Source organism: Mobula hypostoma, chromosome 10, assembly GCF_963921235.1.
Source record: "Mobula hypostoma chromosome 10, sMobHyp1.1, whole genome shotgun sequence".
Classification (NCBI taxonomy): domain Eukaryota; kingdom Metazoa; phylum Chordata; class Chondrichthyes; order Myliobatiformes; family Myliobatidae; genus Mobula; species Mobula hypostoma.
In genome coordinates, this window is record NC_086106.1 from 134,442,805 (window position 1) to 134,457,924 (window position 15,120).

The 15,120-nt window shown below is 45.1% G+C and overlaps 1 protein-coding gene across 3 annotated transcripts in view; it reads right to left on the reverse strand.

Annotated features, from left to right (window-relative positions):
- Window positions 1–264: 264 nt before the first annotated feature.
- Window positions 265–15,120, reverse strand: part of adgrg4a (adhesion G protein-coupled receptor G4a) — a 172,818-nt gene continuing 157,962 nt past the window's right edge. For all 3 annotated transcript variants that reach the window (XM_063061469.1, XM_063061468.1, XM_063061470.1), the window contains 2 exons: window positions 11,784–11,924; window positions 265–642 (listed from right to left, as the gene is read on the reverse strand). In XM_063061469.1, coding sequence (XP_062917539.1) covers window positions 311–642; window positions 11,784–11,924 — 473 coding nt within the window. In that variant the 3' untranslated portion in view covers window positions 265–310. The remainder of the gene's footprint in view (window positions 643–11,783; window positions 11,925–15,120) is intronic.

Sequence of the window (15,120 nt, forward strand, 5' to 3'; positions counted from 1 at the left end):
GCTTGGTTAGTCAGGGCAACAAAGTTTATGGGGAGAAGGCAGGAGAATGGGCTTGAGAGCGATAACCCCATGATGCAATGGAGCAGCATACTCGATGGGCTAAATGGGCTAATTCTGCTCTGGAGTCAGGACTCAGGACTCAGCAAAGATTCCACAATCAGGCGAATTTAAGCGGAATTTATTGAGATTCACCTGTAATGGTCACAATGTCACGTATCTCCCCACACCAACCCTCCCACCCCTCACACGTCCTTCACACCCACTCCTCAATCCCCAGCCCTGAGTCACAGGTGGGGTGTCAACCAGGGTCTCATTCTCTGGCAATCGCAGCCTGCATGGCAGACTCCCACCCACCTATTCGGGGTGGGGTCAACTCTCGTCCGCTCTTGTTGCCACCCCCTTGGGTCTCCCCCCTCACCTGCCCAAGGCAAGTTGGCACGTCAGCCCCCATCTCCCATCCCCATCCACGGGTCAGGTCTAACCCCACTGACCATCGCCACTGGTCTCCACCACCAGAGCACTGGTTATACTGGTCACTCCAACCAGTACGCTGGTTATACCGGTCAGTCCAACTGAAGTTCTGGTTACACTGGTCACTCCAAGAATTATTCTGGTCGTTCCACTGGTTACTATAATCAAAACCTGGGGAGGTCAAAATGGAGTTGATTTTAGCGTCACGTATATAAGTAATGAGATAAGGACATGCAGTAAAACTCACTGGTGGGGTTAGGATCAGAGTGATGGGAGAGCCTAACCCATCAACACCATTGTCCTGACAAGACTCCCTCCACCATCTCCCCTCCAAAGCAACCAAAATCAAGGAGTTATTCCCCCCCCCCCGGCACTCTCTTCTTCCCCAATCCCATTGGGCAGAAGATTGAAAGCCCCAAGAAAGCTGGAGGAGATGGCCAGTTCACTGATTAATGTCCTGAACTGGAACAAAGCATATTGTGGAGTCATTCTGCAGGATCTTACAGTTGTTTAGACAAAAACAACAGGAATTCTGCAGATGCTGGAAATTCAAGCAACACACATCAAAGTTGCTGGTGAACGCAGCAGGCCAGGCAGCATCTGTAGGAAGAGGTGCAGTCGACGTTTCAGGCCGAGACCCTTCGTCAGGACTAACTGAAGGAAGAGTGAGTAAGGGATTTGAAAGTTGGAGGGGGAGGGGGAGATCCAAAATGATAGGAGAAGACAGGAGTGGGAGGGATAGAGCCAAGAGCTGGACAGGTGATAGGCAAAAGGAGATATGAGAGGATCATGGGACAGGAGGTCCGGGAAGAAAGACAAGGAGTGGGGGGGGACCCAGAGGATGGGCAAGAGGTATATTCAGAGGGACAGAGGGAGAAAAAGGAGAGTGAGAGAAAGAATGTGTGCATAAAAATAAGTAACAGATGGGGTACGAGGGGGAGCTGGGGCCTTAGCAAAAGTTAGAGAAGTCGATGTTCATGCCATCAGGTTGGAGGCTACCCAGACGGAATATAAGGTGTTGTTCCTCCCCCAGACGGAATATAAGGTGTTGTTCCCCCCCCAGACGGAATATAAGGTGTTGTTCCTTTTTTAAAGAAAGGGGCTTCCCTTCCTCCACTATCAACTCTGCTCTGAAACGCATCTCCCCCATTTCACATACATCTGCTCTCACTCCATCCTCCCGCCACCCCACTAGGAATAGGGTTCCCCTGGTCCTCACCTACCACCCCACCAGCCTCCGGGTCCAACATATTATTCTCTGTAACTTCCACCACCTCCAACCGGATCCCACCACTAAGCACATCTTTCATCCCCCCCTCTCTCTGCATGCCGCAGGGATCTCTCCCTACGCAACTCCCTTGTCCATTCGTCCCCCCCATCCCTCCCCACTGATCTCCCTCCTGGCACTTATCCGTGTATGCGGAACAAGTGCTACACATGCCCTTACACTTCCTCCCTTACCACCATTCAGGGCCCCAAACAGTCCTTCCAGGTGAGGCAACACTTCACCTGTGAGTCGACTGGGGTGATATACTGCGTCCGGTGCTCCCGATGTGGCCTTTTATATATTGGCGAGACCTGACGCAGACTGGGAGACCGCTTTGCTGAACACCTACGCTCTGTCCGCCAGAGAAAGCAGGATCTCCCAGTGGCCACACATTTTAATTCCACATCCCATTCCCATTCTGACATGTCTATCCACGGCCTCCTCTACTGTAAAGATGAAGCCACACTCAGGTTGGAGGAACAACACCTTATATTCCGTCTGGGTAGCCTCCAACCTGATGGCATGAACATCGACTTCTCTAACTTCCGCTAATGCCCCACCTCCCCTTCGTACCCCATCCGTTATTTATTTTTATACACACATTCTTTCTCTCACTCTCCTTTTTCTCCCTCTGTTCCTCTGTCTATACCCCTTGCCCATCCTCTGGGTTCCCCCCCTCCCCCTTTTCCTTCTCCCTGGGCCTCCTGTCCCATGATCCTCTCATATCCCTTTTGCCAATCACCTGTCCAGCTCTTGGCTCCATCCCTCCCCCTCCTGTCTTCTCCTATCATTTTGGATCTCCCCCTCCCCCTCCACTTTCAAATCCCTTACTCACTCTTCCTTCAGTTAGTCCTGACGAAGGGTCTCGGCCTGAAACGTCGACTGCACCTCTTCCTACAGATGCTGCCTGGCCTGCTGCGTTCACCAGCAACCTTGATGTGTGTTGCTTGAATTCCAGCATCTGCAGAATTCCTGTTGTTAAAAGAGAATGAAGACACTTTGACGATGTTGGATGCGAAGATTGATAACCTGGAATAGATCTTAGAAAATAGAAATAGAAGAAATAATTTACGAATTCTGGGTCTAAAGAGCCATCAGCCTTCGGAAATTTTTGCAAACCTTTTGGCTAACTTATTTCCGAATATTTTAAAATCTCCACCTAAAATAGACCGAGCTCATAGATCGCCAGTATCAAGACCTCCTCCAGGAGAACAACCCCGTTCAGTGATAATTTGTCTTCACGACTTTCAAACAAGAGGACTTTTAATTCGTGAATCTCGTCGGATTGATTATGAAGGCCAGAAGATCACAATTGTAGAGGATTTTTCACCCGAGGTGTTGACTGAACGTTTCAAGTTTAAAAAGGTTATGTCGGAATTGTATAATAACGTTTTTAAACTCTCTCTTCGTTACCCCGCTCGTCTTACAACCATTTTGAAAAATGGCTCTCAGAAATAGTTCCGTTCGACTCGAGAGGTGCAGGATTTTTAAATTTCTGAATCAGTATCAGAAGTTTAACTGTTCAATAATTCCCTACATAATTCTATGTTGCGGCTGCCTGATGGATCCTCTTTTTTAGAATCAGCAGTCTAACTGTTTATTACTTTTATGAACAATTTTTTTTTACTTTTGGTATACCTTTGTATCTTTTTTTTGTACTTTATTTCTTTGCTTAGAAAATTAAGGATTTAACATCAGTAAGTTTTCATTGAGTTAATACTTTCCAAGTTAACATGTTCTGATTTTTTTTAGTTCTTTTTAATATTTTATACTATATTCTTTCATGAGGTTTTTTTTAATAAGTTTGAACCTGGGGAAGATTTCTTAACATTGTGGGGACCTTTTTGAATTATTTTCAAACTCTTTGATTTGCTATTAAGCACAGATGTTGGCTAATAATATGTTTTGCTATATGATAAGGATTTTTTCCTTTTTTTTAACCAAACAGCTGTTTTTTTTTCTGGTAGTGGGTTTAGATTTCTTTGTATAATAAAATAATCTCTTTTCAATATTATGTTTAAATTTAATTTATATGGATATGGGGTAATGGAACTATATTTGTGATTTCAGTATATTGTAATCGACATATTATATATCTGTATTCTTTTATGTAAACATCAATAAAATATTGAAAAAGAAAAGAGAAGTATACAGACATGGTTAAGAGGTTCAGTTGTTGTTCAGATCAAACATCTGAATGGGGAAGAAATATGACCAAAGTAACTTTGATCATGGAATGATTGTTGGTGCCAGATGGGGTGGTTTGAGTATCTCAGAAACTGCTGATCTCCTGGGATTTTCAGGCACACAGCTTCTAGAATTTACAGAGAATGATGTGAAACACAAAATAAAATATCCAGTGTGCAGCCATTCTGTGGATGAAAAAGCCTTGTTAATGAGAGAGGTCTGAAGAGATTTGCCAGACTGGTTTAAGCTAACAGGAAGGCAAGAGTAACTCAAATAATCCCCAGTTATAACAGTAGTGTGCAGAAGAGCATCTCTGAATGCACAATATTTTGAACCTTGAAGTGGACAGGCTACGGCAGCAGAAGACCACGAACATACACTCTGTGTCCACTTTATTAGGTACAGGACATAGCCAATAAAGTGAGTAACACGCAGAAAATGCTGGAGGAACTCAGCAGGCCAGCCAGCATCTGTAGAAAAGAGAAAACATTGGATGTTTTGGGCTGAGACCCTTCATCAGAACCGGAAAGGAAGAGAAGAGTTAGCATTAGGTGGTCGGAGGGGAGGAGGAAGTACGAGACGGCAGAGGGAGGGGGTGAAGAAAAGAGCTGGGAAGTTGATTGGTGGTAGATATTAAGGGCTGGAGAAGGGCGAAACTGATAGGAGAGAATAGAAGACCATGGAAGAAAGGGAAGGGGGAGGAGTACCAGAGGGAGGTGATGAGCAGGTAAGGAGATAAGGTGAGAGGGAAACTGTGACTGAGATGGGAAGAGCTCAGATAGTACAGAGCACCCTGTGGCCATCCTTCTCAGTAATCGTTATCTCGGTTTGGATGCTGTTGAGAGGACAGAGGACGACCATGGTGATCGGGTCTCTGGCACTGAGCCTGGTTCTGTGGTGCAGAGGGGAGAGGAGAAGATGAGGAATGCAGTAGTCACAGGGGATTCCATAGTGAGGGGAATAGACAGGAGGTTCTATCCTGATGGAGATACCCGCATGGTGTGTTGTGTGGGTAAGAGATGTATCGCATCGGGTGCAGAGTATTCTGAGGGGAGAAGGTGAATAGCCAGAAGTTTTGGGACACATTGGTACTAATGACATAGGTAGAAAAAGGGAGGAGGTGCTGAAGAGAGAATTCATGGAGTTGGGTAGGAAGCTGAAAAGCAGGACCTACAGCACAATACAGGCTCTTTGGCCAACAAAGCTGTGCTGAACATGTCCTTACCTTAGAAACTACCTAGGGCTACCCATAGCCCTCTATTTTTCTAAGCTCCATGTACCTGCCCAGGAGACCCTGTTGTATCCGCCTTCAACTCAGGATTGCTGCCTGTGCCACGTGCTAGCGAGCGCAAGAATAGCGTGATCAGGCATATTAATGCGTGGGTAAGAGACTGGTGTAGGGGTAGGGCTTCGGGTTCCTGGATCATTAGGGCCTCTTCTGGGGGTATTACAACCTGTACACCGGAACCCAGAGGGTCCAATATCCCAGCAGGCAGGTTTAATAGAGCTGTTCGGGAGGGTTTAAACTAATTTGGCAGGGGGATGGGAACCAGAGTGGAAGGGGAAAACAGAAATAAATCAAAGATAGCGTGCAACAGAGTTGATAGAAAGGACAGGCAGGAGATGAGGCATAATCACAGCCAGTGAGATGAGTTACAGGGCAATAGAGGTGTGGTGCAGTTAAAACAGAAACAAGAAATACTGGACTGAAAGTGTTATATTTGAATGCACACAGCATAATAAATAAAATGGACAATCTTGAAATTCAGCTACAGATTGGCAAATATGAAATTGTGGCCATCTCTGAAACTTGGCTAAAGGATGGCTGCCTTTGGGAGCTGAACGTCCAAAGATATACGGTGTATCGGAAAGATAGGTTAATAGGCAGAGGGGGTGCTGTGGCCCTGTGTATAAGATATAATATTAAATCATTAGAAAGGGATGACATAAGATTGGAAGGTGTAGAGTCTCTGGGTTGAGTTAAGAAATGGCAAGCGTAAAAGGACCCTAATGGCAGTTGTATACGGGCCTCCAAACCGTAGCTGGGATGTGGATTACAAATTACAGCAGGAGATAGAAAAGGCGTGTCAGAAAGGCAATGTCATGATAATCATTGGGGATTTTAACATGAAAGTGGATTGGGAAAACCAGGTCAGTACTGGACCTCAAGAGAGAGAATTTGTAGAATGTCTATGGGATGGCTTTTTACAACAGCTTGTTGTTGACCCCACTAAGGGATCAGCTGAGCTGGATTGGGTGTTGTGCAATGATCCAAAGGGGATAAGAGAGCTTAAGGTTAAGGAACCCTTAGGAAACAGTGATCACAATATAATCGAGTTCACTTTGAAATTTAAGAAGGAGAAACTAAAATCCAATGTGTCGGTATTTCAGTGGAATAAAGGAAGTTACAATGGCATGAGAGGGGAACTGGCCAAAGTTGACTGGAAAGGGACACTAGCAGGAAGGACAGCAGAGCAGCAATGGCTGGAGTTGCTGTGAAAAATGAGGGAGGTGCATGACAGATATATTCCAAATCAGAAGAAATTTTTGAATAGAAGAAAGACACAACCATGGCTGACAAGTGAATTCAGAGCCAAAGTAAAAGCAAAAGAGAGGGCATACAAGGAAGCCAAAGCTAGTGGGAAGATATGGGATTGGGAAGCTTTTAAAAACTTGCAGAAGGAAACTAAGAAGATCATTAGGAAGGAAAAGATGAATTATGAAAGGAAGCTGGCAACTAATATCAAAGAAGATACTGAAAACTTTTTTAAGTATATAAAGGTTAAAGGGAGTTGAGGGTACATATAGGACCAATAGAAAATGACATTGGAGATATTATATTGAGAGACAGAAAGATGGCAGAGGAACTAGTTGTGTATTTTGCATCATTCTTCACAGTGGAAGACATCTGCAGTATACCGGACATTCAAGAGTGTCAGGGAAGTGAAGTATGTGCAGTGAAAATTATGACTGAGAAGGTGCTTAGGAAGCTTAATGGTCTGAGGGTGGATAAATCTCCTGGACCTGATGGAATGCACCCATGGGTTCTGAAGGAAGTAGTTGGAGAGATTGCGGAGGCATTAACAATGATCTTTCAAGAATCGATAGATGACTGGAAAATTGCAAATAGTACTCTGCTATTTAAGAAGGGTGGGAGGCAGCAGAAAGGAAACTTTAGACCTGTTAGCCTGACATCAGTGGTTGGGAAGTTGTTGGAATCGATTGTTAGGGATGAGATTACGGAGTACCTGGAGGCACGTGACAAGATAGGCCAAAGCCAGCATGGTTTCCTGCAAGGAAAATCCCGCCTGACAAACCTACCGCAATTTTTTGAGGAAATTACAAGCAGGGTAGGCAAAGGAGATGCAGTAGATGTGGTGTACTTGGATTTTCAGAAGGCCTTTGACAAGGTGCCGCATATGGGGCTGCTTAGCAAGATAAGAGCCCATGGAATTACAGGGAAGTTATTGGCATGGGTGGAGCATTGGCTGATCAGCAGAAAACAGAGAGTGGGAATAAAGGGATCCTATTCTGGCTGGCAGTTACAACTGGAGTTCCCCAGGGGTTGGTGTTGGGACTGCTGCTTTTTGCGATGTATGTCAGTGATTTGGACTATGGGATTAATGGATTTGTGGCTAAATTTGCCGATGATACAAAAATAGGTGGAGGAGTGGGTAGTGTTGGGGAAACAGAGAGCCTGCAGAGAGATTTGTATAGTTTAGGGGAATGGGCACAGAAGTGGCAAATGAAATACAATGTTGAAAAGTGTATGGTTGGGCCGGCTGGTGGCACAATGACATCAGTGCCAGACTCTGGAATGGAGGTTCATGGGTTTGAACCCCATCGGAGCCGTTCCCGAGTACGCTTTACATCCGTGCCGGGTTGAGTGTCGAGATTGCAACTCGACCTCGTAAAATAAAGGGAAAAATACTGCGAAATATCTGTGTGAGGAGCGGTGCACCACACAGTCTCTCTCTCTCGCTCTGCGCCTTGTAAAGGCATGGAAAAGACATCGTCACGCCAACATCGCACATGCATGAACGCATGCATGCACACGCCAAAAGAAACAGAAAAAAAGAAAAGTGTATGGTCATGCACTCTGGTGGAAGAAATAAACAGGCAAACTATTATTTAGATGGGGAGAAAATTCAAAATGCAGAGATGCAAAGGGACTTGCGAGTCCTTGTGTAAGATACCCTAAACATTAACCTCCAGGTTGAGTCGGTGGTGAAGAAGGTGAATGCAATGTTGGCATTCATTTCTAGAGGTATAGAATATAAGAGCAGGGCTGTGATGTTGAGGCTCTGTAAGGCACTCGTGAGACCACACTTGGAATATTGTGTGCAGTTTTGGGCTCCTTATTTTAGAAAGCATATACTGACATTGGAGAGGGTTCAGAGAAGATTCACAAGAATGATTCCAGGAATTAAAGGGTTACCGTATGAGGAATGTCTGGCAGCTCTTGGGCTGTATTCCCTGGAGTTCAGGAGAATGAGAGGGGATTTCATAGAAACATTCCAAATGTTAAAAGGCCTGAACAGATTAGATATGGCAAAGTTATTTCCCATGGTTGGGGAGTCTAGGACAAGAGGGCACGACTTCAGGATTGAAGGACATCCATTTAGAACTGGGATGTGTAGTAATTACTTTAGTCAGAGGGTAGTAAATCTGTGGAATTTGTTGCCACGAGTGGCTGTGAAGGCCAAATCACTGGGTGTATTTAAGGCAGAGATAGATAGGCTCTTTAGCCAGGGCATCAAAGGGTATGGGGAGAAGGCAGGGGAGTGGGGATGACTGGATGGGCTGAATGGCCTACTTCTGTTCCTATATCTTATGGAATGAAGAATGGTGAAGGAGGGGGAGTGGGGTGGGCAATTACCAGAAGTTTGAGAAATTGATGTTGATATTATCAGGTTGGACGCTGTCCAGACAGAATATAAGGTTTTGCTTCTCCAGTCCAGTGTGGCCTCATCACGGCAGTCAAGTAGGCCTTGGACAGACATGTCGGAATGGGGGTAGGAAGTAGAATTGAAATAGGTGGCCGCTGGGAGATCCTGCTTGTTGTGGTGAAAGGAATGAAGGTGCTCAGAAAGCACTCGCTCTCATTTTGGGTGAGAGATTGCTGCCGATTCTTGAGTCACAAAAATCAGGAAAAAGAGTGGCACAACAGACTTTTAACATCATATATCAGTGAGTTGTTTGTTATGTAAAAGGGGACACCTCTTTTTCCCTTTATTAAGGATAGAGAAAGCCTGTGGCATGTCCAATGGTCGGATGAACGATTAGTTTGTGTTGTACTGCAGATCACTGTCTTTACTGGGGCCCTTGCTATTGCTTGCTTGGTGTGTGGGTGGAGGATGCTGATGCATTTTTGTGGAAGTTGGTGAGAGTCAATGCTTTGCTGCTTGTACTTGGGAGGAGGAGTAGGGGAGGCTTTGATGTTCTAGTGTTCAAATGTTTGTTTGTTCATAGTAGTTCCCCTTCTAGAGGAAGTGTGTCGATGTAAGGGTGTGTTCAAATAGGTCAAGGGTACCCTTATCAAATCTTGACTGCAGAAAGAACAGTTTCTCTTAATGGGAACTCTGATGAACAGGGACACCACATCAAAACTGCCTGTTATGTCCTCTGGGTTCAGCTGGATGTTGGTTATCATTTTAACGCAGTCAGTCAAATTCATCATGTGATGTTCACAGTCCCCAACAAAAGAAGACAGAGCATGGTTGTTAAACGCTAAGCAAGGTAGTAAGTTGGAGAATCTATCCCACTGATCATAGGCTTGGGTTGTGGGGGGGGGGACCCTCCTTGTGAATCTTCGGGAGCCTGTAAAGTGTTGGTGGTACCAGTGCCTGAGGCAGGAGGCAGGAGGCAGGAGTGATTTGCACGTGTCTGCTAGCACTCCGGATTTCTTCAGTGAAGTTGAGCTCATCCTCACAATCGAATCCGTGGGACCCCACTGTAGAACTCTGTAGGTGGAATCTTCCAGAATCTGTTGGATTTTTCTGTGATATTCCTCCAAGGACATCAGGACTCTTGTATTTTCTTTGCCCGCTGGTAAAATTCAGTGACTTTAACCGACCGTTAAAATGATAACCAACATCCAGCTGAACCAGGAAGCCTAACAACGAGGAGGAACCCATCACTTCTGACGGTCTTCCCTATATTTCCACGGTTTCTGGAAGGATCACCAAAATCCTGAAGAAATACCAGATTAATACCACCTACAAACCCATAAGGAAGTGCAAATCACAGTTCATGCAGGTCAAAGATGACAGATCTGTGGGAAGATGGCAGAGTTTGTCATCGAAATTTGGTTAAAATTGATACCTGTACCCAGCTGGAAGAGTGAGAAGAGTTTAATTCAGTCCTTTGTTGTTTGTCATCTAAATCGATGATCCAGGTGAGAATGTGGTTAACTGGATCAGCAAATTTGTGGGTGACACCAAGATTAGGGGTATAGTGGACAGTGAGGAAGGCTAACATGGCTTGCATTAGTGGGATCTGCATCAGTTGGGAAAATAGGCTGAGAAATGGCAGGTGGAATTTAATGCAGACAAGTTTTGCACTTTGGCAGGACCAGCCAGAGTAGGTCTTACATAGCGAACGCACTGAGGAATGAGGTAGAACAAAGGGATCTGGGAATACAGGTCCATAATTCATTGTAAGTGGTGTCACAGGTAGATAAGGTTGTAAAGAAAGCTTTTACCACATTGATCTTCATAAATAAATGTATTGCGTGCCATCTTGGACAATGTCTCCCATCCACTACATAATGTACTGTGTGGGCACAGGAGTACATTCAGCCAGAGACTCATTCCACCGAGATGCAGCACAGAGCGTCACAGGAAGTCATTCCTGCCTGTGGCCATCAAACTTTACAACTCCTCCCTTGGAGGGTCAGACACCCTGAGCCAATAGGCTGGTCCTGGACTTATTTCCTGGCATAATTTACATATTATTATTTATTTTTTTATGGTTTTATATTGCTATATTTATACTCTGTTCTTGGTTGATGCAACTGTAACAAAACCAAATTTCCCTTGGGATCAATAAAGTATGACTATGACTATTGAGTACAGAAGATGGGATGTTATGTTGAAGTTGTATAAGACTTTGGTGAGGCCTAATTTGGGGTATTGTGTGCAGTTTTGGTCACCTACCTACAGCGAAGATGTAAACAAGTTTGAAAGAGTGCGGAGATAATTTACAAGGACGTTGCCGGGTCTGGAGGACCTGAGTTATAAGAAAAGATTGAGTAGGTTAGGACTGTATTCCTTAGAATGTAGAAGATTGAAAGTAGTTTTGATAGAGGTATCCAAAATGATGAGGGGTGTAGATAGGGTAAATGTAAGCACGGTTTTTCCACCGTGGTTGGGTGGGACTACAACCAGAGGTCGTGGGCTGAGGGTGAAAGGTGAGAAGTTTAAGGGGAACATGAGGGGAAATCTCTTCACTCGGAGGATGATGAGAGTGTGGAATGAGCTGCCAGCTCAAGTGGTGCAGGTGAGCTTGATTTCACTGTTTAAGAGAAGCTATGGTACATGGATCGTAGGGATATGGAGGGCTATGGTCTCGGTGCAGGTCGAGGCGAGTAGGTGGCTTAAATAGTTTCAGCATGGATTAATGGGCTGAAGGGCCCGTTTCTGCGTTGTACTTCTCTATGACTCTAAATCTCTCATCCCACCCTTCACCTACACACCCTGCCCACTGCAATTCCTGGGAGAACTTACCACTCTCAAAGTGCCCCAGCCCACTGTCCCTGGGAAAATCGATCAGAGTCCCCCACCCTCAGATCCCCAGGAGAACCTGACCAGTCTCAGTGTCACACACCAGCCCGCCCGACACCTCCAGGAGAACTGACCAGTTTCAAAGTCCTGCGGCAGAATCAGGTTCTTCCTGGATCCGGAGCACAAGGTGGCAGTGGAGCGGGACTTGTTGGAGTAAGTCCATGAGTCCCCGTGCTGGTTCCTCACAGACATTCCCAGGCTGGCCTTGCTCCAAGCTGCAGACAGACAGCCAGAATTACACAGCTGCTGATATTCCCCACAGGAGATGTGAACCTTCTCCACCAAGATTATTCCAAACACTTGTACTCCTCAGCCCCCTCATCTACTCCCTGTCAGGTCTGGTTCTGCCTGAACTCCATCTTCAGATTCGCAGATGTCACCACCACGGTGGCTGCGTCTCAAACTGCGATGACTCGTTGTACAGGAAGCAGATAGAGACCCTAGTGACATGTTGTCATGGCAAAAACCTTTCGCTCAATGTCAAAAGAGCTGGTCACTGACTTCAGAAAGGGGGTGGGGGTGGTGCACATGTTCCCGTCCACGACAAGAACGCTGAGGTTGAGATGGCTGAGACCTCCAAGTTTCTTGGAGTGAGCATCACGAATAGCATATTCTTGTCCAGTCACATTGGCGTCACAGCCCAGCAACACCTCCACTTGCTCAGGAGGCTAAAGCAATCTGACACGTCCCCATCAACCCTTGCCAAGTTTTATCGATGCACCACAGGAAGTATCCTATCCAGGTGGTACGGCAACTGCTCTGCCCATCTCTGTGAGAAATGGGGCACAGCTCAGCACGTTACGGGAACCAGCCTCCTCTCCATGGACTCCATCTACACTTCTTGTTGCCTTGGGAAAGCAGCCGGCAGAATCAAAGACCCCACCATCCCGCACATTCTGTCTGCTCGCCCCTCCCATCTGGCAGAGATACAAAAGCCTGAAAGCACTTACCACCAGTCTCAAGGACAGCTTCTATCCCACCATCATAAGACTATTGAATGGCTCCCTAGGACGATAAGATGGACTCTTGGCCTCACAATCCACCTTGTTATGATCTTGCACTTTCTCTGTAACTATTTTACTTTATCCCGCATTGTCATTGTTTTATCGTGTACAACCTCACTGCACTGTGTACTAAGACGGAAGAGCAGAATTAGGCCATCCAGTCCAACAAGTTTGCTGCGCCATTCAATCATGGCTGATCCTTTTACCTTTCTCCTCCTCAACCCCAGTTCCTGCCTTCTCCCCGTAACCTTTGATGCCATGTCCAATCTAGAACCTATCAATCTCTGCCTTAAATACACCCAACGACCTGGGTGCATGTAGCTGCATGTGGCAACAAATTCCACAAATTCACCACTCTTTGGCTAAAGAAATTACTCCGCATCTCTGTTTTGAAAAGGTGCCCCTCTATCCTGAGGCTGTACTCTCTTGTCCTAGACTCTCCCACATCTACTCTGTCTCGGCCTTTCAAAATTCCAAAGATTTCAATGAGATGTCCCTTCACCCTTCTGAATTCCAGTGAGTACAGACCCAGAGCTATTAAATGTTCCTCATATGATAACCCTTTCATTCCTGGAATCATCCTTGTGAACCTCCTCTGGACTCTTTCCAATGCCAGCACATCTCTTCTAAGATGAGGGGCCCAAAACTGTTCACAATACTCAAGGTGAGGCCTCACCAGTGCCTTATAAAGCCTCAGCATCACATCCTTGCACTTGTATTCTAGACCTCTGGAAACTAATGCTAACATGGCATTTTCCTTCCTCACCACCGACTCAACCTGCAAATTAACCTTCAGGGTGTTCTGCACAAAGACTCCCAAGACCCTTTGAATCTCAGATTTTTGGATTTTCTCCCTGTTTAGAAAATAGTCTGCACAATTATTTCTACTATCAAAGTGCATGACTATGCATTTTCCAATATTGTATTTCATTTGCCACTTTTTTGTCCATTCTCCTAATCTGTCTAAGTTCTTCTGCATCCTACCTGTTTCCTCAACACTACCTGCCCCTCCACCAATCTTCGTATCATCTGCAAACTTGACAACAAAGCTATCTATTCCATCATCTAAATCATTTATATAAAGCATAAAAACAAGTGGCCCTAACACCGACCCCTGCGGAGCACCACTAGTCACTGGCAGCCAACCAGAAAACAATCCTTTTATTCCCACTCGATGCCTCCTACCAATTAGCCAATGCTCTAACCATGTTAGTAACTTTCCTGTAATGCCATGGGCTCTTATTTTGGTAAGCAGCCTCATGTGTGACACCTTGTCAAAGGCCTTCTGAAAGTCCCAATATACAACACCCACTGCATCCCCTTTATCTATCCTACTTGTAATCTCCTCAAAGAATTCCAACAGGTTTGTCAGGCAGGATTTTTCCTGAAGGAAACCATGCTGAATTTGTACTGTCTTGTCCTGTGTCACCAAGTACTCCATCACCTCATCCTTAACAACTGACTCTAACATCCTCCCAACCACTGAGGCCAGGCTAACTGGTCTATAATTTCCTTTCTGCTGCCTTCCTCCTTTCTTTAAGAGTGGAGTGAAATTTGCAATTTTCCAGTCCTCTGGCACCATGCCAGAGTCCAAAGATTTTTGAAAGATCATTTCTAATGCCACCAAAATCTCTAACGCTACCTCTTTCAGAACCCTTGGGTGCAGTTCCTCTGGTGTGGGTGACGTATGTACACTCAGGTCTTTCAGTTTTGTGAGCATCTCTCTCTTGTAACAGTAACTGCACCCACTTCTCTTCCTTCACTCACTACAACATCAGGCACACTGCTAGTGTCTTCCACAGTGAAGACTGAAGCAAAATGTTAATTTAGTTCATCAGCCATCTCCTTGTCCCTGTTATTATTTCTCCTGCCTCATTTTCTAGTAGTCCTATATCCACTCTCATTTCTCTTTTACTTTTAACATACTTGAAAAAATCTTTACTATCCACTTTGATATTATTTGCCAGCTTGCTTTCATATTTAATCTTTTCCCTTCTAATGATTTTTTTAGTTGCTCTCTGTAGTTTTTTAAAAACTTCCCAGTCCTCTGTCTTTCCACTATTTTTCGCTTTGTTGTATGCCCTTTCTTTTCCTTTTACATTAGCTTAGACTTCCCATGTCAGCCATGATTTGTACGATTGAGTACTTCTTCATTTTTGGAATACACTTTCTCATTTTCCCCAGAAACACACACCATTGCTGCTCTGCTGACATCCCTGCCAGCAGCTCCTTCCAATTTACTTTGGCTAACACCTCTCTCATACCACTGAAATTTCCCTTACTCCACTGAAATACTACTACATCAGACTTCGCTTTCTTCCTATCAAATTTCAAGTTGAACTCAGTCATATTGTGATCACTGGTTTCTAAGGGTTCTTTTACCTTAAGCTCCCTAATCACCCCTGGT